The sequence below is a fragment of the Gymnodraco acuticeps genome, unplaced genomic scaffold, assembly GCF_902827175.1.
Source record: "Gymnodraco acuticeps unplaced genomic scaffold, fGymAcu1.1, whole genome shotgun sequence".
Classification (NCBI taxonomy): domain Eukaryota; kingdom Metazoa; phylum Chordata; class Actinopteri; order Perciformes; family Bathydraconidae; genus Gymnodraco; species Gymnodraco acuticeps.
In genome coordinates this window covers 55,232-79,884 of record NW_022990368.1, presented here as the reverse complement: position 1 = coordinate 79,884, position 24,653 = coordinate 55,232, and the positions used below count along the sequence as shown (strand labels likewise).

The 24,653-nt window shown below is 41.6% G+C and overlaps 1 protein-coding gene across 1 annotated transcript in view; it reads right to left on the bottom strand.

The window, feature by feature from the left end:
* ush2a (Usher syndrome 2A (autosomal recessive, mild)) overlaps positions 1 to 23,835 on the bottom strand; it is a gene marked incomplete in the record, with an annotated part of 193,514 nt that extends 169,679 nt beyond the window's left edge. Inside the window, 7 exon segments of the mRNA XM_034224262.1 lie at positions 2,312 to 2,447; positions 15,349 to 15,518; positions 17,344 to 17,414; positions 21,149 to 21,367; positions 21,508 to 21,722; positions 22,051 to 22,819; positions 23,335 to 23,835. Of these exon segments, the coding sequence (XP_034080153.1) occupies positions 2,312 to 2,447; positions 15,349 to 15,518; positions 17,344 to 17,414; positions 21,149 to 21,367; positions 21,508 to 21,722; positions 22,051 to 22,653 (1,414 nt within the window).
* Between the last annotated feature and the right edge of the window lie 818 nt (positions 23,836 to 24,653).

The following is a 24,653-nucleotide window of genomic DNA, read 5'->3' as shown; positions in this document are numbered from 1 at the left end:
ACTCTAAGGTACTCGAAAGGAGGGTCAGGCCGATTGTCGAACCTCAGATTGAGGAGGAACAATGCGGATTCTGTCCTGGTCGTGGAACGACGGATCAGCTTTTTACTCTCGCAAGGATCCTGGAGGGGGCCTGGGAGTACGCTTATCCGGTCTACATGTGTTTTGTAGACTTGGAGAAGGCGTATGACCGAGTTCCCAGGGAGTTACTGTGGGAGGTGCTGTGGGAGTATGGGGTGAGGGGGTCTCTACTCAGGACCATCCAATCTCTGTACTCTCAAAGAGAGAGCTGTGTGACCCATTTCCGGTGAGGGTTGGCCTCCACCAGGGCTGCGCTTTGTCACCAATCCTGTTTGTAATATACATGGATCGGATTTCGAGGCGTAGTCATGGGGGAGGGGGTCTGCAGTTCGGTGGACTAAGGATTGCACCACTGCTTTTTGCAGATGATGTGGTTCTGATGGCTTCATCGGTCTGCGACCTTCAGCACTCACTGGATCGGTTCGCAACCGAGTGTGAAGCGGCTGGGATGAGGATCAGCACCTCCAAATCTGAGGCCATGGTTCTCAGCAGGAAACCGATGGACTGTCCACTCCAAGTAGGGAATGAGTCCTTACCCCAAGTGAAGGAGTTCAAGTATCTCGGGGTCTTGTTCTCGAGTGAGGGAACAATGGAGCGTGAGATGGGCCGGAGAATCGGAGCAGCGGGAGCGGTACTGCAGTCGCTTTACCGCACTGTTGTGATGAAAAGAGAGCTGAGCCAGAAGGCAAAGCTCTCTGTCTACCGGGCCATTTTCGTTCCTACCCTCACCTATGGTCATGAAGGATGGGTCATGACCGAAAGAACGAGATCGCGCATACAAGCGGCCGAGATGGGTTTTCTCCGCAGGGTGGCTGGTGTCTCCCTTAGGGATAAGATGAGAAGTTCGGTCATCCGGGAGGGACTCGGAGTTGAGCCGCTCCTCCTTCGCGTCGAAAGGAGCCAGTTGAGGTGGTTAGGGCACCTCGTTAGGATGCCACCTGGTCGCCTCCCTAGAGAGGTGTTCCAGGCACGTCCAGCTGGGAAGAGACCAAGGGTTAGACCTAGGACCAGATGGAGGGATTATATCTCTTCGCTGGCCTGGGAGCGCCTAGGGATCCCCCAGTCAGAGTTGGTTGATGTCGCCAGGGAAAAGAAAGTTTGGGGCTCTCTGCTGGAACTGCTACCCCTGCGACCTGACCACGGATAAGCGGGAGAAGATGGATGGATGGATGGACACATTGAAGATAAATAGTATCAACAATGTTTGTATCAATATGTATATTTTTTTGTGCAATTTCATGAACATCTAAAAGATGATAACTTTAAGGGGCTTTATTATGATACATTTTTACCATCCAAACTGAAGCATGATTGGAGCAATCTCAACATCATACATCTAATCTTGAGATTTCGAATGAGTTGACTCATATTTTGTTTTAATTCTTTGATACAACTGATGATGCTATCGTTATTGGCCACTTCAAAAATGTATAGTCGTGTTCTTATCAGATACTCAGTTTTCAGTTAAAAGGGTCCCCTCCAAAAGCAGACATAGTTGTTCATCAATACACCTGATCAGCATTCGTATAATCAATCCACTGATCAGAATTCCAGACACAGACCCTAGGTTCAACACACACACACTCCCTCGAGCCAATCACTTGCATTGATCACGACCACTGATGTGATCTTCAGCTGATCAGATGCTACCTGCCTTGAACTAGGGATCAATGCCTGATAAACGAGAAGAAAAACACTCGTTTATCACTCAGGAGATGAACGGATATCATTTTTCTCTCAATTTCTCTCCTATTGACTCTGAGACGGCTCCCAGGCACCACCAATCAATCACAGATGTGTAGTTGAAGGAGGATAAAGGCTGGGAGGAGAATAAAGGTGGAGTAGTCATTGACACCATATTTAGATATACAGACAAGATAAACAAAGAGGTAATTTTTCTCCCCTTGGAGAAAGACAGCGGCCCCATTGAAGGAGGGATGTAGATGGGACTGATTTCAAGTCAGAAAAACAAACGCTGTGCATTGCAATATGAGTTTTATGCTGCAGTTTAAACTTTTTTAAACATTGACAACATATTTTTTTATCATTTCTGGGCTGGCAGTTCCTGGAATTGACCCAAATGTTTAAATGAAATTGATTTAAATACACAACTAAATAATTGTTGACAGTGAGGAATCTGAAAATCAAGCACCCTGTGAATCTGGATCTAATGCTTCTCTAAAACAATGTAATTTCTCAGAAAATGATAGCAGAAAAAATCTGATAGCTTTACCGTTGGAGCTGAGTCCCACCCATATGGCACCGTCCTCGCTGATATCAGAGAGCCTGCCGCTCAGAGACTGTGTGTCAAACGGGGTCCCATCCTCCTCAAGCCCATCTAGGAATAGACTCACATGTCTGTTATGAACCTGAAAATAATTCAGAGTGGGACAAATGTAAAAGAAAATTAAAAGATGTCCTTAAACTGTGAATGCCACACTACCTCAACAAATCTAAATGAATCACAACAAACAATAAATCATTTTGTCTTCAATTTCCGAAAAGCGAGAAACAGATTAAACATTAAAACAGAAAACGGTATTGCAGTCATACAATAGAGCGTGATGTTTCTTCTGAAAAAGCGCTTTTATGTTGTCTGTATTCTAGGTTTCAGAGGGAGAATGTAAAAAGATGATCAATTAATAAGTGATATTAACACAAAGCATCATTGAATACCTTAATAATTGTTTTTTGAGCACTGCCGTGGAACCTAAAAGCATGTAAGTGCCTGAGGGGCAGATGCAGCAGAAAGGCCCAGCAGCGGTATATGCACAGACCAATGGTGTGTTTTTGGATATCCATGCATGCATGTATATGTGTGTGTGTGTGTGTGTGTGTGTGTGTGTGTGTGTGTGTGTGGTGTGTGTGTGTGTGTGTGGTGTGTGTGTGTGACCATGTGTGTGTGAATTATACATACAGCTAATCTTCCAGCTCATTTCCCCAGTAGCAGAAAGAGCCTCAGGCTAAACTGCCTCAGCCGCAAATTAGCTTTCTGTTTGACCAAAAATCTCCTCTACACTCCTTTCCTCTCCATTCCCGATCTGCTGCATGAATATTAAAAACTGCACGGCAGACAACATCGTCAAAGTGGGAGCTGCTACCGTTCACATCAAACCCAGGGAAAAAGAAAGATACCACCATAAGAGGGGCTCTCCCCCCCCCCAAAAAAACTTGAATGTGCCCTGTGCTACTCTCTCCGTTCAGCCCATCTGCAAATCCTGTGTTTGGGAGACACACTGTGGGACCACTGATAAACGAGACTCTCCCTGTCTTACCGGAGTCTCCCTCTCCTTCTTCATCTTTCTGGTCTCTCTTCTGCTCTGGTCCTCCTTGCTTTGTCCTTACTCTTCCATACGAGGTCATTTCATTCCTTTCCATTTTTTCAGTTGTACAAATTCTCTTGCTTATTTTTTATAACCATCTTTATTTTCTCCTCCCTCTCAGTTGACGACTTCCCCCTCTCATCTCCCTTCCTGTCTCTTCCCCTCATGTTTATCTTGCCCTGTCGCTCTCACTTGTTGTCAGCTCTTTAGGGAAGTTGAAAAGGTGTGAGGAGGGAAATAAGTCCAAGTCAAAAAACGCCTTTAGGGGATAAAGGCAGGCCCAGACAAGTGTCTGCCTCTTAGAGGATAGTTAAGACGCCCAGACAGACACTTTCATGATGGCTGATTGAAGACTAGCAAGCGCATAAGAGCAGAAGAGAGCGCAGGAGAGAATAAGAGTGAAAAAAAAGAAAGAGACAGGAGGGAGAAGAAGAAAAGTCAGGCAGCGGGTGTAAGAGAGGGAGCTACAGTAGAAGAAGGGCCCTCTTTAGGAATCTCTAAGCCGGAGCTGTGTGGCTCTTGGGGAGATGTGAGGCAGTTGTCAGGCCTGATGTAAATGAATCCTGAAGCGCTTCATCCTCCTTAGCCGCCACGCGCCCTTTTGAAACACAGCCAACTCCCCTTTGTTAGCTTTCACAAACACTTTCCCTCTGTTTTCCCTTTGCCCGTCCATCTGTATTTTTACCTCCTCCTTCCCTATACCTCTCTTTGTCTCTTTTAGCCAGTGCAACTTCTGAGTTCTTTGAGATTGGGAGGAAAAAAGGAAAAGGAGTTAGAGAATTCTTTAGTGTTAACTAGTCTCATTTGGACTGTGTCCACTAAGTCCAGAGGAAAGGAAAAGACTACTTTAAACGTTACCTATCGCCTTCCTTTAATACTGAGGGTATGATTTTTCATAGTAACATTACTGCGCGTATTTTTAAGATACTTAACTATAATAGAACTGGCACAATTTTTACAATTGGATTTTGGGAATCACCATTATACAGTGAATAGTAGTGTATGGTATATTTTCAGTATAATGGTGTGCATCACTTTATCTACATGTTATTCTACATGCCTAATCATTATCGTTTAATGTCCAAACGTCACCCATATCACCAAAGCTGAAGTTAAATGTTCCTTAATGCAATATCTAAAGAAAAACGATGATATGTCAATTTCCGTATCATGTCAACCAATGCAACAGGACATTCATTTGATACAAACATGTTCCATTTTGCAATAATATGAAGAACATGTGTTTCTGCCGTTTCTCTTTTCTTTGAAATGATCTAAAACTCTATATTTTAGGATAATAGCTGTGAATAGGGAGCGATCATTTCAGCAGGGTTTAATCCTGGGCCATCGGGGATATTGAATCTAACCCCTACACCACCTGAGGTCTCTGCCACCATTCATGGCTCCATTCGCACCTGGCCTGGCTGCACGCTGTTGTCTCCTATAACATTACTGCAAAAAACAGGAACTAAGTACATCAACACATTACATTTTACCATATTATTTGTCATTTTAGCTACAGTTATTTTGTGACATATGCAATTCTGTAGACAAAGTGGTCACTCTTGAATTGACCATGTACTGCATCATCACCTAAAGAAAGAACTAAAGGTGTTTTACCCGACTATTGAAAAATGTAATATAATATGTAAACTTATTTTTTTGTTTTCTTCTTCTGAGAAAAGTTACATTATTAACCTTTCCTTATTAAACCATTTCCTTCAAAAGGCTCCATTTCCTTCAAAAGGCCCTTCAAGCACCCAATCCTGTGCACCACCCACCCCACTGGCACTGTTACCACCTAAGCCCCTCTAAAAGCCCAGGGAAACCCTGAGTGGAAAGCTTTTAGTGATCTGTAGACTGGCATTTTGACTAAAGCTCTTCTCCATTTTCACACTCGTGCCAAGTCATGGCTCAGCACACAGTGTGGACAGCAGTGTTTCTTCTAAGCTCACTTTGTAGCTGTGGGACACAAAAAAGCAAGAGGTGGTAAAGAAAATATTAAGGAAATTAGCCCAACTTGTCTTTGCCAGTCATACAAACATATGCAATCAATAAAAGATTACAAAATATAACTGTTAAGAACTTTTACTTATGTAACCACCATGGAACAAACATGCAACTGTCTGTATCATGCAGATTAAAATGTGTTGCATTGTAAAAGGAAAAAGGAAAAGTCATTTTTGAAATATTGTTTACTTACATCACAGGCTAAAATTCTGCATTTTGTATGACTGAGAGATTATTTTGCAATGGTAAAATGTGGGATGGTTTGTAAATAAGTAGATTTCTAACAACTAACTTCCCCAGTTGGTAAGGAGAGGAATTAGGCGTCTATGGGCCGCAGCGACACTTCCTTATGACCCAGGTCCTTTTTTGTGAACTTGATCAAATAGCTCAGTCAACACACTAATTACAGGCACTATTTTTATGTCAATACAAATGGATGAGGTGTATTTAAAAGCTGTATTAACTATCAATACTTGTATTAATGATTATGTGTTTTTGTTATGTCTCATTTTATAGCTTTCATGACATGACATAAGATGGTTCTTGAAGTAAAACTAACTGTCTTACTCTATTTGGAGACCAGACTAAAGCTTTTCAATTTATCATGGTCCAGGACAGGTTAACACACACATACATTCCTCTGAATGATTCTCAATATTCTAAACAGCCAGGAGTTATCCAGACATCTGACATGTTGCCATCAGTGTCAGACATTATTAGAGTCACATTTCACTTAAATGTAGAGAAGAGCTATCACAGCTGCGAGTGACAGTTTGAGGTCAGGGTATGAGAGGGGCCTTAAGGAGGACTAATACCGGAAACCAATTCTAGATACACATTTTCTGCTGTCTGATTTGTTTATTAAGTACTAAAGCAGTGCAAGGCCCTCTGAAGGAGCTTAATGTTCTCTATGTGTTTGAGTGTGTGTGTGGGTGCAACACACTGACCTTTCTCACAGAGGATACTATTTCCCCATGTTGCTCACATCTACCCAGTTCACCTTTTTCTGATAAAGCTCTACTTTAGTAATTGTACTTTTACTGACACGATGAAACACATTTAAACAAATTACATCTCGGTCTTACAGCATACTGGCAACTCTCTCTATTTCTTTAACGAGGAACATGCACTCAACAAACAAATAAACAAAGAAATTGTTGACAAAGTAGAACGGGCGGCAAATATGATAATTCAAACTTGTGGCAGGACAGCTTTTTTTTTTAAACTTAATGTGTGCCTTCGGGTTCACATATTGTGACTTCTGAGATACACCTTTGTTGCCTATAAAATGTACTTTACTTGACATTATCTTTCGTCAATCTGATTCGCTCTAATCTTAAAACTAAGATGCCCAGTTCCTGTTCTCCTACTTCCCGACTCTTTAAAGCTTCCAGACATTTCCACCCTCGTGTCTTGAACTCTGTTGAGCCATCTTTTGTTTTTTTTCGGTCAGGCATTCCCCTCTCTTGTTGCTGTACTCATGCTTGTCTGCTCTTCCTCACCTATCTCTTCCTCTCCTTTAACCTCCTCTAATCCCTGATTCCCTTCCTCTGCCCCACAGCATCCCGCCTCACCAAGCTCCCTCCACACAGCCGCTCTCTTCCTGATGTGTTGCCCTGTGACTGACATGCCACTCACTGATAACACACCTCATCCCACAGACAGTGAAGCTGTCATTGGGGGGGGGGGGGGGGGGGGGAGTCAGCAAAAGAGTGAGAAGGGAAGGGAGAAAAGGAAAGTAAGAGAGACATTAGGGGAAGGTTTTAGTGAATGAGACAAAGACACTAGGGTGGAAGGAAGAAAAGGAGGATACATGGGGAAGTGACAAATAGATATTGGAAAGTTTACAAGAAGAGCAAGATAGAGATGATTATCAGAAAAGACAATGAGGAAGACATTCAAATAAGAACATATTAAATTGTTGGCGGGGAATTAAGAAACGGCGATAGAAATGAAGCAGTGAATAGAAAAAGAGAAAAAGTCAGACTTGATAATACTATTAAAAGCAAAATACTCTTTTTATTTGTTACCTTTCATTTGGATTTCATTCAGTATCATTCTGTCCCTTGTTTTAATTGATTTTTTATGTTGTAGGTCAGACTGATGGTAAGGCAATAACCTCCTCTGTGTACTGTACATTTGAATTATACAACACATGCTGTGTGGTTTATTACAATGTATACTTCTTATTATCACACTTTGTAAGGCCTGTCATGTGGATGGTTGTAACAGTAAATAGGAAAGGGCGCCAACGTATTCTTATTCGACTGGAGAGTCTGTTAGATCTTCTTTGTAAGTGTGTACAATTTTGATGACGTTTGAACTCAAGACAAATATACGGCCTTACAATCAGACTAAGATCATTTTAACATTAAGATGACTTTTGGAACAAGCTTGCTAGATTTCCCAGATAGGCCTGTCCTACAAATGCAAACTCAAGTATGTGAAATCAAAAAGTGTAATGTGACTTTATGCATCCCCAGCTCTCCACTTTCACATCCCGAGGCATATTGTCACCTTTCCCTCTCCTCTTTTCTCACTCCTGTTATCTCTCTTCTTGTTATTCACCCTCCCAGCCTCTCCCACCCTCCTTACTCCTCTCCCCCCCCCATATACTTGCCCTAACCTACTATGAATTGTTAGCAGCTCTGATGTACAGCCAATATTCTCTCTATCATATTAGCACGGCTGCAGTGTGTAAAGAAAGAGATAGGAAGAGGAGGAGAGGAGGAAAGGGAATACAAAAAGAGAGGAAGAGAGAAAGAGGATGGAGAGGAGACACATTTGTTCTACTCATCTCAGCGCTAAAAGATACAATTACCTCTCACAGCATATTATCCATGTTTTATACCAGCCCAGGGCCCCATGCCTTTGCCTTGCCGCGCTCACCCCATGTAAGGCCCATATTTTAACACTAGCTATGACAGTTTATTTAAGAAAAGAAAATTGTCCCCAGGGAGATGGAGTGTGTGTGTGTGGTGTGTGTGTGTGGGTGTGTGTGTGTGTGTGTGTGTGTGTGTGTGTGTGTGTGTGTGGTGTGTGTGTGTGTGTGTGTGTGTGTTGTGGTGTGTGTGTTGTGGGTGTGTGTGTGTTTGTGGTAGAGAATGGGAGGGAAAGGGGGAAGGACAAAGAAGGTGGGGACGGAGAGACAATGAAAGGGGAGAGAATGAAAGATAGATGAGGCAGAAAGAGAGAGAGAAAGAAGGAAAGAGAAATCATCTTCAAGAAAAAAAGCAGAGAGAAAATATAAAGAGAAAAAGAGAGAATAAGGGGACATTTATAGGGTGACACACCAACCTTTTAATAAAGACCATAAGTCTCTAAGGCTTTTTCATTCCGAGCAGAAAGCAAAGAAAAATCCCATTTAAAGAAACAGAGTCATCCAAGCATCCGAGTATACAGGGAGGGAGGAGCACATGCAGTATTAAACTGCTAGGAAGGAGCCTTAGTAATAACCCTTAGATCCACCAGGTAGCAATACTGTGTCAGGTTTTGGGTTTAGGTGATTCTATGGTCAGGTTCATGTTTGGTTATTGAATGAAATGTTCATTAAGAACATTTTCTCTCTAAAACTATCCGTTAACTTTGGGTATCTGCCGATCCTGAGTAGCAATACCATTGTTCTAGATTCCTGTTAAGCCGCTGGTTGGCTACATACCAGATACGTTTCATAATGCACTCATGGTTGCATCAATTCATGTTATAATGTGTTTAAGATATAATCACTAAAAATGAGGCTGTGCAAAAGTAATTATAAACATTTCATGATATCTGCAAATAAAAATATGTTTAAAAAAATAGCTTTTCTATAGGGAATTTTCACCCGTTCATGTAAACCGTCATACAAGAGTGCATGATGAAGGGCGTGGGATTTATTGTTTTATTTCAACTGTGGTATCAAATTGGGATTCGAGAAAAGCGGAATTTCAGAGTTATTGGTATTAATTCCTACATTTCTGGTATGTGACGTCGCTAAGTGGAGTTGAGAAGAGTATAGATGGAGATGATCAGTGCATCGTTCATTCTGTTCAAACAGTTTGCATCCATAACAATGTGTCTGTATAAATAACTAGTAAAAGAGGCAGTGTGTAAATACAATAAAACAATAAAACAAAGAAATGTATTATTAATGAAGAAGTAAGGTTGGGGTTTGGAGATGTAAATGTGGCATTAACAGTCAGGTTCGGGTCTTAAAGACACAGTCTCAGTTTCAGGTCAGTGCAGATCTCTAACACCAGGCAGGATCATTAGTTTTATATTCACTGTTGAGCATCCTCGTTTCATAATATTCTGGTTCCTTTTTATGTTGCTTTTGATCTTAATAGGGTTACTAACCTATGCCAAGCAACCTCTACTTTAGCGTGGATATTTCTAAAGAGGGCATACATAACATATGCTCTTTGGTGGATCCTTTTATCCAAAGCACCTTGCAGTACCCTTGCCGCATACATTTTTAGCTCTCATATCTCACAGCTCCAGTGGGAATGAAACCCCTAACCCTGGCCATGTTAGTGCCTTGCTCTCACTATTAAGCTGGACCAGACTGCATGCTGGCATGAAACACTGATGTTATATAAATAAAATAATTAATATCAAGACAGAAAATCTTGACACACACACACACACACACACACACACACACACACACACACACACACACCACCACACACACACACACACACACCACACACACACACACACACACACACACACACACACACACACACACACACACACACACACACACAACACACACACACACCACACCACACACACACACACACACACACACACACCACACACACACACATCACACACACACACACACACACACACACACACCACACACACACACCCACCCTTTCTCTCCCTCTCTCTCTCACTATGTAATTGATGCCAGTCTGTTGCCCTGTGTCGCCTCCTGTGCCAGCGGGCAGAGGGCTACCATAGAGGCGTCCACTTCACCCCTAAAAAACAACCTTGCCTCACCTTCACACACATGCACACAACCACAAATACTTTTACTGTATTTAGTGCACATACATGCAAGAAAACCACAAATGTAGAGCCTCCAGAAAAATGCAAAAAATGTGCGTCTATGCTCTAACACATAGCATATGCACATGCACACACATACGAGTCTGTCTCATAATCTGTCTCTGTCGATCCCGGTGGGACGGAGGGAAAAGGATTGGGATAACTGGTCTGGTGTGTGGGGCAATTTTAGCCCTTGACCAAAAAGCAGGAGTTACTTTAAAATAATTTTGTGGCTTTACATACAATTAATCTGTTCTTTATTCTTCTATTTTTTCTCTTACAGAAACTACACTACTTTTTTTGCATTTATTGTGCAGCCTGTTAGAGTGACAATACAGTAATTCCTACTTCCTACTGAAATATATAGGTGGTTAAGCATGTACCTGTAAGATATAACCTTCGACAACATCAAAATACGAGCTGCTATTTAGCTTTAATTCAAAAAGAGGAAAAGTCTGAAGAGCCAGTATGTTTTTGGTTCAATTTGTTAAAAAATAAATGACTTTTTAATCAACTTTAAGTCACATTTTTACACTATTCGGTTATATTTTTGGCATCTTCAACTACATATTTGGCAAAACCTATAAAGTGGAAATAATGAAAGAGAAAGCAGAGCGCCGGGAGCAGTAGAGGCAGACCCAGGACAGAGAAGCCAAAATCAGTAGGAGGACAGAGACAGACCAAATCAGTCTAAAATAGAGTGATAGGGGCATGTGCACATGCACCGATGCACGAAAGGAAAGACAAAGATAGCAAGACTGTGGTGGTATCGGATCATTCGGTGCACATTAGTCGCCTTCTGCAAGACCAGACCAGTCCATATACAGACATGGAAACAGGCACAGAGTCTTCCAGTGTAATTGTGCATGAAAACATTCATTAAGTTTATTATGGCATTCAGTAGAAGTTTAGCAAGCCGCACTGTCGGAGGGAGAGTAGTGAAGCAGATGAGCTGTCAGGGTCTAGAAGAACACATTGTAGATTAGATAGCAACAACTCTCTCCAATAAATATATAGATGGATGTGGTGTGTGTCTTTTAAATCTTGACTTGACCTTAACTCACTATGACACTCGGGCGCTAACCCACTTATCCTATTTTTCCATCATTTCTTTTACCATGTGTGTTTCCTTTCTCTTCTCTGTCTTAGCAACAGGTAAGAGCCCTCTGAAAGAATCAACCAGTCGTTCCTGTGTATGTGCATGCAGTGCTGTGTGTATGTGGGGGCAGTACGTACATCACTGGTGTGTTCATGTGTTAAATGGTAAGAGAAAGAAAAAGAGTGTCTGTACGTGTGCGAGTGTTAAACATTCATGCTGCCGTGTTGGGTCGTGATGGGACCGGTGTGACTGGCTGTCCCTGCCACTGCCCTCATCCGATATATGCTGATTTGCCCTCTGGGGGTCCTTCAGGCACCCAGTCAATCACTAGTACTCCAAAAGATAGTACTCCAAAGCCTATTTAAATCGCAAACTCCCTTACTTTCCCTTTTTTCAATCTTTTACTTATTCTTTTTTGCATCATCAATGCATGCAAAGCGTCATGAGTTGACGCTTTAATCCAAAGAGACTTACAATAAGTGCAATGGATAAGAATGCAAAACAGCAAGAATCCTGCAAGTACAATTGCTTCTCAAAAGCCAAAATATGTGCCTCTTGATGATCATTACAGTCTTAATGTAGCATCCCATTGTCTGGTCTTAGATAGACAAAAAGACGGCATGCAGCCCATTATTTTCCCTACCCACCGCTCAGTTCAAGTTGTCAAATGCCTCATATTGTCGTCATGCAATCAGAGTAAGAGAGGCTCTTCAGATGTATAAAAAACCCCAGAAGAGAACAATTTATGTTAATTACATGGAGATCATCAGAGCCAGTAACACCAATACCCATATCTCTAGGAGAACAGGCGATTTTATTACATACAAGAAGAAGAAATTAATTCTGCAAGAAATGTACAGTAAACTGACCTTGGTAACCATCACTTAACAACACTTCCACTTCCTCCCTCACTTTGCCCATCTCCTCTCCTCTCTTCAGTCCCTCCCTCCCCGAGGCTACCTTTTCCTCTGCCAATTCTCGACATCGTTACCATAATCAGATAAGACAACTACCTAGGGAGCACCAGCCTCCCTACAGCACCTTGCTCCTGGCACCGTGTGTGTACATGCGTGCGTGTGTGTCAGTGTGTGAGAAATGCTCCTGGCACTTGGAAACCCGTATTCCTTTTGACTGTCTTTTTTGGCGTTTTGATCTTTTCAAAACCGACAGATGTGTGTGCGTGTGTGTGTGTGTGTGTTGTGTGTGTGTGTGTGTGTGTGTGTGTGTGTGTGTGTGTGTGGTGTGTGTGTGTGTGTGTGTGTGTGTGTGTGTGTGTGTGTGTGCAGGAAAGGTTTCTAAATTACCCAGCTCCTTCATAGGGTAATGTCTGTATTGTGGCTGACAAGTCTGCTACAAATTACTGCTGAACTATGAGTGTGTATCTGTGTGTATTAATGAGTGAGCGAGTAGATAAGTGTGTGTGTGTGTGTATGTGTATGTGTATGTGTGTGTGTGTGTGTGTGTGTGTGTGTGTGTGTGTGTGTGTGTGTGTGTACGAATATGGAAGTATGAGAATGATATTTGAGTGTCAAGGATGATTATGTTATTCTTCTGAATGGTCAAAACAGATCACATCACTATACCATTAAGTGAAAAGCCCGACCAATTCACAATAATGCACACACACACACACACCACACACACACACACACACACACACCACACCACACACACACACACACACCACACACACACACAACACACACACACACACACACACACACACACACACACACACCACAACCACACACACACACACACACACAACACACACCCACACACACACACACACACACACACACCACACACACACACACGACACCCACACACACACACACACACACACACCACACCCCCACACACACACACACCACACACACACACACACACACACCACAGCCATCACACTGCACACACCACACACACACACAAAAACACCTCAAATGCCATAACTCAACATACCTATATCAAATACCTCGAAGCCTTACATTTTTCCGTTCCTACAGTACTTGACAAGTATAACCCCACATAGATACTGTAAATATATATAAAAAAAACAAACCCCTTAAGGGTATACATGCATACTGTACACACACACATACACAGTGAGCCATAAACAACCCTACATTTAGCCGACAACACACTGGACTGCCCAAGCGCCGCTCAGCCAGACGCTAAACTAAACTGTCAAGTTGGATTTTCTGGCTGCTCACAATCCTTTTAAGTTCTGCTCCACATATATCATTTCCTCATTTCTGGCTTAGCCCTCTAGCCTTAATTGTGCTTTGAATCAAACTGACGTAGATATGTATTTATATACCTCCATTTAGCACCGCTGAATCAGAAAAGGTATGTATTTCTATCTATTAGTCAGACCATTTTTTTGTCAATACATTAATACTTTTAATTTAATATTTGTTTAATATTTTTGTGTTTTGTTGTAGTTTCAAATTTTGGGAAATTTGCTTCTATTCTTTATTGAAAGAAATTAGACAAAAATGATATCATTCTTATCTCTGTTTTGACTTTTAATTTGCCACATTTAATTTATGCAAACAAGTATTTTGAATGACCGGAGAGCAGTTTGTTTGTTTTATTTTTTGTTTCACATTTTAGGACATGGATTCACTTTGAGAATGCATGATATAAAATGAGATCATTAGGGATATATAATGTCCTTATAGTTTGACATTTTAATGTGTGCTAAGGCACAATGAGCACAAGAGAGGGGCAATAAAATAGGGTAACAAAATGTAATGTGAAAATTCTGTAAAGCCTGTTAAAATGTATGCCAGGTCAAATAAAAACTGGGCCCCAAGTGACCTTGATAAAAAGTAGGCAAACAAACAACGTAGCAACTTAAGTAACATACGCATACAGTGATTAGGCTGTCATGGTGACCATGATTTGTCAAGTACCACGATGTTATTCAGAGAAAGAGACTCAAGTGGAATACACTGTTAAATGATACTCTATAACAAACCAGAAACACACACACACAATCTATCACGAAAAGATATTCTCCATGATACCAAACAGATGCAAATGCTATTCTGTAAATAGAGATTTAAATGTAAACTAGTATTTTATTTTGAGATTCTAAAACTGAATTTATCAAATAAATAAATAAATAATGTACAATGTTTAACTGTGTTATCAACAAAAACACATTAAACAACCAAACATTTTAGTAAACAATCAATTTCCAAAATAACCACAGACCAAAATAGATTCTAAAAAAAGAATAACTTCCAGGGGTATTTAAGTTAGTTTTCCATAAAATACATAGATGTTTTTATAATTGAAAGTGTGTGGTCTTGCCTGTCAGCGTGTGTGTGTGTGTGTGTGTGTGTGTGTGTGTGTGTGTGTGTGTGTGTGTGTGTGTGTGTGTGTGTGTGTGTGTGTGGTGTGTGTGTGTGTGTGTGTGTGTCAGATGTTGTGTGTGCCCCTGGCCCCAGCAGCTGTGCCAAAGCAGATGTTTGCCAGTGTAATTACCACAAGCTCGCTGAGAGGAAGGGAAAAAAAATTGACAGAGAATGAAAGAGAAACACAGACAAAGAAGAAATGATAGATACATGTCCGTGATGCAAAGAGCATTCAGCTTTCACAACGCTTGTGAAACAATTAAAGGCAAACCTGATGGTTCTTCTAAGGTAGATTGATTGAGAAATTCACCTTTAGATGCACAACACAACAGCTCATGATCCCAAGCCTCTCATATTGACAGACTATGGCAAGTTTAATAGCCCAGTTGTCTCCCTTGCCCCTATAGGAATCCCAAAAACCCTCCAGATGTGTTACCTGTAGAACAAGGTGTGTCCATCTCTCCGGTGTGAGCCTCCCCTCGGTTCTGAAACTGGCGGTCAGAGGAGTCTGACTGCTGGACTGGCCATAGTGCAGGTTGACCGCCTGCTCGGACACCGTCACAGAAAAAAACAACCGCTGCCGTGAGCTCTTCTCCAGCAACAATCCTGAAGGAGACAAAAACACACATACATTTTAAGAAACACAATAATTTCAGCAGGCAATAGACCAGTCTATTTGAATATCTGTCAGTGATAAATTGTTCTAACTAAATTCAAAAGGTAAAGACAGGGATAAGTGGAATCTAAAACTCATGGAGTCGAGAGCCACCGCACAGTTTCACACACAGTCTCTCATTCTGACATTTACATTGGAATATCAATATTTTACATGACTGCTAGGTTTGAGCTGCTACACTGGGTGCAGACACACACCCTCCACATGTCATATTAACCACCATCGCCGACATTTTATGGGAAATCATGACTTTTATGAACCAAGAGCCACATACCCTATAAATCAAGGATAAATGTATGCATGGGGAAAAAAAGAGACCATATTATGTACGTATGAGTGTGAGTATGTGCCTGTAGGTAGGGATAAAGAGATATTAAGAAGGACAGAGATAATGAGTACAAGAAAAAAGTGAATACAAGTTGATGACTTACTAAAACACTGAAGTTATTGACTAAATTGTTTTTGTGCTTTCATATTCACATAAAAGCTCCGATCAACTAAGCATTGTTGTTGTTGACATATCTTAAAGGTCACCTATCATGCTATTTTTAGGCAATAGCATAGGTCTCAGATATATACAAATATATAAAAAAACATGTCTATGAAGTGTTTTGCTCAAAATACCAAACAGATCACCCATTCTAGCCATGCCTCATATCCCTCTATTTCACTTCCTGTTTCAAAAGTGCTGATTCTGGGTATAAAGCTTTAAAAAAAAAAAAAAATTGATAAAAAAGGAGGGGGCTGAGCTCATGCGGGACCCGGCAGCTACTGTCTAAACTAAATACTGCCGTGATGAAACGCCATATCATGGATTATCAAGGATTATTTCTGAAACAGTACTGAGCTCAAAGGCTTTCTCTCTTGCCGGTTATACCACAAGGTGAGTTCCTTTTTATTTCCTGCTTCTTCACACACATGATCTCCAGTACAGGTTAGCTCTGAGTGTTAGCGATGCTAATGTTAACACCGACCATATTACGTCCAAAACAGTCGGGCAATGTTTCTGATAGCAACTTTCTGATAGGGCCGCGGGTCCACATTTCCGATATTACGTCATATCGGACGCAAATCTGGATCAGCTCCGTTGTAGCCCCGTTTTTAGAGATTTGGTTACGGTGGAAAAGAGAGAGGGTTTTATTTTCTGACGCTGCGTGAGTTCCCTGACACACCGGGGACACATATTTATGTATAAAAGACATAAAAGTGCATTTTGCATAATAAGTCCCCTTTAAGTTTTTGTTTTGACACAAACCCAAAAATGTACATTTCTCCACCAAAGAAAACAAGCAAAACAGATATTTTAGAAGCTTGAACCAGCAAACTTTTGGCATCTTTGCTTAAAAAATGTATGCTTACTTGATCCATTGTAAAAATTATTCAAGCAGAAAAAGTAGTCATTATGTTGCTAGGGCAATTTAATGTGATAGTTGGGCAAAATATGCATTGTTAAACACTGTTTTCAAATAAACTATGATAATTATGATATGTACTTGTACTTCATCCACATGTTCTCCATAGAGAAAAGTCAACTGCATGTACTCAGAATAATTCACGATTTAAAATGAGTACCCTCAAAAAATATAGGTGTAACCTTATGGAAGTGTAGCCATGGTGAAGTAAAAACTATATTTGTAAGAACAGGTGGCTGGCTCTGTTCATTGTTCAGATGAGGAGAGGGATGTGAAATCACACAGAGAGGGAGAGACAAAGAGAGAGGGGTGAGGAGAGATGGACAGAGGTGAGGATAGAGACCTCCTTTCATCTGGCTTCTTTGATGGCAGCCATGATCGTCTCTACAACAAAAGACTGATGGCCAACGACAGCTACAGAAAGATAGAGAGTGGCGAGGGGGAGATATTCCTCCATTCAGATGCATTCAGGTGCATAAAGGTGTCATGTTCAGCAAACCAAGACAACAAGACCAGTCTGTCATCTGAATCCCTACAGACAACTTCACAAACAAAATCCCAGCATGAATTTAAAAGGAGGGATTTATCTCTGTCTGAATCTCCTTCTCAGAGTTAAATCTAACTGAGGCCAACATTTAAACTGAACATTCAGTGAGTTATTAGAATACACGCCAAACCTGTTTAGCGTTGCTTTAGGTCTTTTTTCAGAATTGTCACTACTGCAAAGCTTTCAGTGACGTTAATCTTTGCAGCACATCATGGAACATGTGAATGCTGCAGGCTTTATTTACGTTGTCTAACCATTTCTGATTATATTAAGAGAAAGCCTGGGTCATTTTAGTTCATCCTTTTTATAACAACAGCCACATTAATTATACTGATTTTACACATTCAAGTCTGTTTCAAGTCTTGTGGAGTAGTACTGCAAATACTTAACTAGTGTAAACTGTCAACGATCGAGTTGCATTGTGGGTAATGTAGGTCCCAGGTTTCATTAAGGGGATGCATACAATTAAAAAGATATTGAAGCAATCTGAGTCCATTTTGATCCTTTTACTTTTTAAGTGTCCATTGTGAGTCTAACAATGTTATAGGAGTCCAGTTGTATAATTGTGAAGTAATCTTTTGCTAGTCACATTTTCAAATAGTAAACCAGGAAATATAAACCAAGACGTCATGTATGTTTAGCTTATTTAAGTTTCATGACAAAGCATCCCATGTTGTTTGCACAATCTACTTTAAATGTAAGTGTTGCTGTGTGCTGGAGGTGGATATGAGCTTGCCAAGTAAAGCCAACTGATCCCTGTTTGTGCGTGCAGTGCTTTGTGTATGCGTGTGTTTGAGTGTGACTGCAAGCTGATCTGAGTGTGTGTAACTCTGCACCATCAGAGTCCTACCTGCAACATACCAGCACACTTCATCCCCTGTCTCTCACACACAACATGTCTAAGTAGGACATGACAGATAGTGATTAGTCAACATCTCTGGAAAGTGATACTGACCTGACCTGATTGCTCCTTGTGTTTAGATCAACATCACAGGACTTTCACTTCAATGCACTTTTTAAGTTTGGAAGCCATATAAGATAATATATCAGAACATACATTTGACTATACAATATGTATACTATATCCCTCTCCTCTGTCATCATCCTTCTGGACCTGTCTGCTGCATTCGACACAGTGAATCATCAGATCCTCCTTCGCACTCTCCAAGCACTTGGAGTTTCAGGCTCTGCACTTTCCCTCCTCACCTCATACCTCAAAGACCCGCACCTACAGGGATTACTTGAGAGGGTCCGAGTCCGACCCTTGTCATTAACTACAGGGGTCCCTCAGGGCTCTGTTCTGGTCCCCTCCTCTTCTCCTTGTACACAAACTCGCTCGGATCAGTCATTAGCCCGCATGGTTTTTCATACCACTGCTACGCTGACGACACCCAATTAATTCTGTCCTTTCCCCGCTCAGAGACCCAGTCGTCGCACGCATCTCTGCTTGTTCTAGCTGACATCTCTCAGTGGATGTTCCTGATCATCACCTCAAGCTCAACCTTGACAAGACTGAACTGCTTTTCCTTCCGGGAAAAGATTGTCCCACTCTTGACCTAACAATCAACATTGGCACTCTGTTGTTTCCCCGACTCAGACTGCAAGGAATCTGGGTGTGACCCTAGATAAACAAACTGTCCTTCACTGCAAATAGCTGCTACAACCCGCTGCTGCAGATACACGCTTTACAACATCAGGAGGTTGCGTCCCCAGCTGACCCAGAAAGCGACGCAGGTTCTGGTCCAGGCTCTCGTTATCTCACGCCTAGACTACTGCAACTCCCTCCTGGTGGTCTACCTGCATTGTGCCATCCGACCTCTGAAGCTCATCCAGAATGCAGCTGCTCGCCTGGTCTTCAACCTTCCTAAATGTTCCCCACACCACGCCGCCTCCTCCGCTCCCTCACTGGCTTCCGATAACTGTTAGAATCCACCTTCAAGACAATGGTACTTGCGTACCATGCTGCGAATGGATCTGGCCCTTCCTACATCCAGGACATGGTTAAACCGTACACCCCAGCACGTGCACTCCACTCTGCATCAACCAAACGGCTCGCTGCACCCTCGCTGCGAAGGGGACCCAAGTTCCCATCAGCAAAACACGTGGGTTTGCTATCCTGGCTCCTAAATGGTGGAATGAGCTCCCCATTGACATCAGGACAGCAGATAGCTTACACACCTTCCGGCGCAGACTGAAAACTCATCTCTTTCGACTCCACTTCGAGCGATAGAACTATTAACAAAGCACTTATATACTAATAAAGGACTGGCTTATCTAAAGCCAGTTGAGTAGCACTTGAAATGTTTTTAGCTCTATGAAACCTGATGTACTTATATGATTCTGTTTTCTTCAAGTTTGTATTTTGTTGGTCGAACGCACTTATTGTAAGTCACTTTGGATAAAAGCATCAGCTAAATGCAATGTAATGTAATGTAATGTAATGTAATGTAATGTAATGTAATGTAATGTAATATCCTGTGTAATGTACTTAAAACGACTGAATCTGATCCCTGCATTGTTTTTTTTGTCTATTTTATCTTTTCATTACTTAATCTTCACCCAAGTACAATTTCTACAAGAAGTATAACTTATCAATTAACTTACTGATTGAAATGCAATGGGAGATTGTTTCCAAACAGCCTCTAACAAACATGATGTTACTGTTAGTGTAGCTCATATGGCGCATTTCCACTATACGGCCTCGCTCGGCCTCGTTAGGACTGGCTCACTTTATGGCGCATTTCCTTTAAGGTTTAGGAACTGGGGTAGTATCTATAGTAACGCAGTGTAGGCGGAGCCGTGACGTCATCTTCAATGAGAACCCCAGAAAAACAACACAGCCGTTAGCTGTTAGCCCACAGAGCTCACAGCTCCTCATATCTATTCAGAAACTAGACAAAAGTTAAACAAGTACAAACCACAGACTGTCTGTGTCATGGCGAATACAGTCGCTGGTTTATTTATGTCTGTATACGCCGTTGTTGTGAGTGTGGACGGTCGGAGCATATACTGCGTTAGCTTAGCCAATCTCCATTCAGAAAACACGCATTTTAAAAAGGTTTTTCGCCTGCCGTCTGTCTGCAGACTTGTCAAAGCATTAATTCATGGTTTTTACTAACTAGTGGCTGGGCCAAATGAAACTGCAAATCCAGACTTTTTCAAAAAGATCTGAATATATCTATTGGTTTTCTATAATACTTATCCATGGCTAATATGGAATTTCATGTTTGAAAGAATCACACGTTCATCAAAATCTGGTTGTAATGTACTGCTGTTAAATATCTTGACTTTTCTTCTTTGCACAAAATGAAATATATATATTATTTAGGGCAACAGCAAATGTACTTCTGCTTGTTTTGAGTTTGCTGGACTGTCCAGAGAGAAATAGTTAGTTTAGATCCATCCATCCAAAAAGGATATACATCTTTTGTATTGCCAAGTACAATTTGTGTGTACTGTAACATGACATTGGTAATCTATCGATTCAAAAATCCTCAGCAGTACATTATTTATTATATTAAAAGAAACGCTCATACAGTATATCTAACTATGCAACAAAAAGATAAATGTGATTTCTTATAAATTACAAAAAGTAACTCACATCTCTCCAGAAGAGCTTGGTTTGATCCACAATGCCAGGGTGAGAGAACCCAAGGCTCCTAGTTTCTGTGAGGGGGGGGACACCAGACATCCATCCTGGACGGGCCGAAACAGCACAGAACTGGATCCACCAGGAACTCCCTCTGAACTGTTATTGGTTCTGTTCTCCGTCTCTGTCCCGGGGCGAGTGCCATTTCTGTCTTGAGTCACACAGGAACCCCTGGAAAATAAAAATGTCATGTCTATAATCTTTTTTTCTCTAAAAGGTCCTCTTTTATTTATTTTTATTTTGCATAAACTGAAAGGTGGGAGGACATTTAAAACACCTTGATAGAATGACAATGAATTTGATCTATCTACCTGTGTGCAGGCAGTAGCAGCGGGGCATAGGGAGGTGTGGAGGATCTGTAGGGACAGTCCTGGACACAGAAGGCCTGATAACATGTCGTCAGCTCAGGCTGGGAGGACGGCGTCTGACAGTAGCTGCTCCGCTCTGGAACTCCACAGGTGGAGCGGGGCGGAGAGGTGGACACGGGTTTAAAGGCGGCAAGGTTCTCCATACGTGGGAAATGTCCCTAAGAATAAAAGACCATTTCAAAATTAGTATCATTCCACTCAAGCTAAGTCTCTTTTACTTACAGTATTTGTGAAGGCATTAAATTACCTGCAATAAAGGCATTTTAGCAATTTAGAGAATTAACATGGATTATGGACTATGATAACATTATGATATAGCATAACATATCTTACACGCAAATATTTTACCGTAACACATACTGTATGTACACAGTGTTATGAAAAAGGCCTTTTTGTTGGTCATCAAATAATAAATACAATACAGAGTGTTAACAATTAGTATTCCAGTTTTTGATCATACATTTCAATTGGCTCTTGCAAGCTTACCTGTGAGGAAGCAGGTTTTGGACACAGGCTGAAGAGGAGGAGAGTAAACCAGAGGAAGATATTATGCCATCTTATCCTTTTCATGGTGGCTTTTCCTCTTTCTGTGATGTTTTTCAGGTAAAATGGCCAAGAAAAACCACACCACCTCTTCGTTTCCCCCAAGCTTTTTTCCACTTGCTTGATTTCAGTGTTTCTGGTTAACATAACATGAGGAATACCCGACGCATTTGTCCCTTTTCTGTCCTCTCCTTCGATGTATTTTCCTCCAACTTCCTTGATGCATTTGTTCCTATTAAAGTCAAACTGCTCCTCTCTCCATCTTCTCTCCATCCTCTCTCGGCTGACTCCTGTGCGCCATGTTTGTCTCTTCCTTTTTGCCTTCTCTCCCGCCACTCCTCCCTCGTTGTCTCTCTGATCTATCCATCTCTGGCCTTTGACCCCACAATATTCTAGAGTGGGGTTCTCCAAGGGGTCCAGCATAGTCCGATGTTCTCCAATCTTGGACAGGGTTTCTGGAACATTCCCCAGGGCAGAGGGATGTTCCAGAACTTGGATTTTTTTCGGAAACCTTCCAGCAGCGCTTGAATAAGTGATGACTGTCATGGTTTCATGGTTCCAGGGTTACAGGGAAAAAATGTTACAGGCCAGTGCCCCTAGGGTGAGGCTACGAAGCTTAGCTCTCTGTTACACTGTCTCCGTCCCTCCCTCGCTCACACACACACCCACACACAAACCACAACCAAAGCCTTCACATGATAGATTTCACAATCTAGAGAGGGAAAGGAGAGAAGGAGAGAAGGAAAGAGAGACGTGGTCAGACCAAAATCCAACAAGAGACAAATCTGAGGAGAGTGAAATGCCATGCAGGCTATTCCCTAGCCAAAGCCTACACTTGTACAGCTTGATGGAGGCACAGCTCAACTGATACTGCTACATTGCTTTCCTCTTTTCTTCATTTTCCATTGAATTAAACATGCCTTTTTTTCCTCTAGCATCTGGCCTCCAGGTTTTTATCCAACTGAACGGGTTTTCACATAAGTTTGTTGGAAATTGAGGCTTATGCCAAAGCTCTCTTCATTACAATACTTATCAGCTTCAATTTCACATTTTGACACACAAAAAGAGGCCAGCAGTGAAGTCATCTCTAGTGTTGAATTACTTAGACCCTTCTGCCTGTCCGTTGGAAAATAAGAAAGCACCTCTTGTATCTAATAATAACAGGGGCTATAGCCGTACAATGTGTAAATGCAGATATTGTGATATGCATAAATATGTAGTGGTTACCTGTCGGTGGAGCTTCCCAGCAGCACAGAGCTCTATTCCCACCACAGCGTCAACAAACAACTTGTTGCTCATGGTGCAAAACAAGCTAACTACCTGTTTCTGTCATCGATAGCAGACGCCGCTCCAGTAGAAAAAATAGTCCTTTCCAAACATGATTTCAGTTATTTGGTCCGTCGTTCAATCCCACTTCGACAGAAAAACTGAATGACAGATCAGCTGAACTTGTCAAAGTCTCCCCTTGTTGCCTCTCTTTCGTACTTCTCTCATTCAAACATGCAGCACGCGGTGTTAAGGAGATTACTGCGAGTCGCCATCTGGCCAGCAGCGTTGGAGGGCGGCAGGATACTGGGTGCAAAGTAAGGAACGGTGAGGCGACGTTACAGAGTTGAGAGCCAGGTAACGAGAACTTGAGAGCCCAGGGAACGGCGGGAGAGAAAACACTGCGACATATCCGTTTTGCATCTGTTACAGACCACTAACGAAGTGTCTATGACAGCAAGGCATTAACATGCAATTTACAAAGCTTAATAATACCCCCTGCCTGGCAGTAATGCTGTACCCCCTCCTACGTGGGATGCGTCTGGGTTTCAGACAAGTGGCTCTCAGAGAAATGAGGAACGCTACTGCCGTTGCTAGGCAACGGTGATCCTCTCCGGCCAAAGACAGTGTGAGGAGGAGATCATAAAATATCTGTCAATACAAAATTAAAAAATAAATAGGCTACTTCATCGCCATGTAGGGGTGCAATGTATAATGTCACTGACGACAGTGCTTTTAACACATAGGCTATTATGCAAGACTGTCCAATTCATGTTTTAATAATCTGCACTTTAAAGTAATGGAGCTAAACCAACTCCAAATAAAGCTTTGTTGCCTATTTTGTTTTATTGTTTTATTAAGCTTGTATAAGCAAGAGAGAAACAAGAAAACAAGAAACAAGAATCTTTTTGGCACCGATGAACCAAAGGAACAATTTGCATAAAAACAAGAAAAAAAACAAAAACAAGATTCAACCATAACATGTTAACATTGAGAACAAACACCCCATTTCACAGCACAAAACCAAGGGAAATGAATTGCATTGTGTTTTTTTTCTACAAAACAAAACAAATCTATACATTTCAAAGGGGGGAATGTTCAGCTGAACTGAAATCAAGTCAAAGCTCAGTATACTGATGGCCCCTGTAGGCCAGGCTGCTGAAACAAACAGTCACACATAGCTAAAATGAAAGACGCTCATTTTAAAGAATATTTCAAAGGGGGTACTTTACTATGCAGGATTTCCATAATGAGAGGCAAATGAGCTGGCAAGGTGTCTT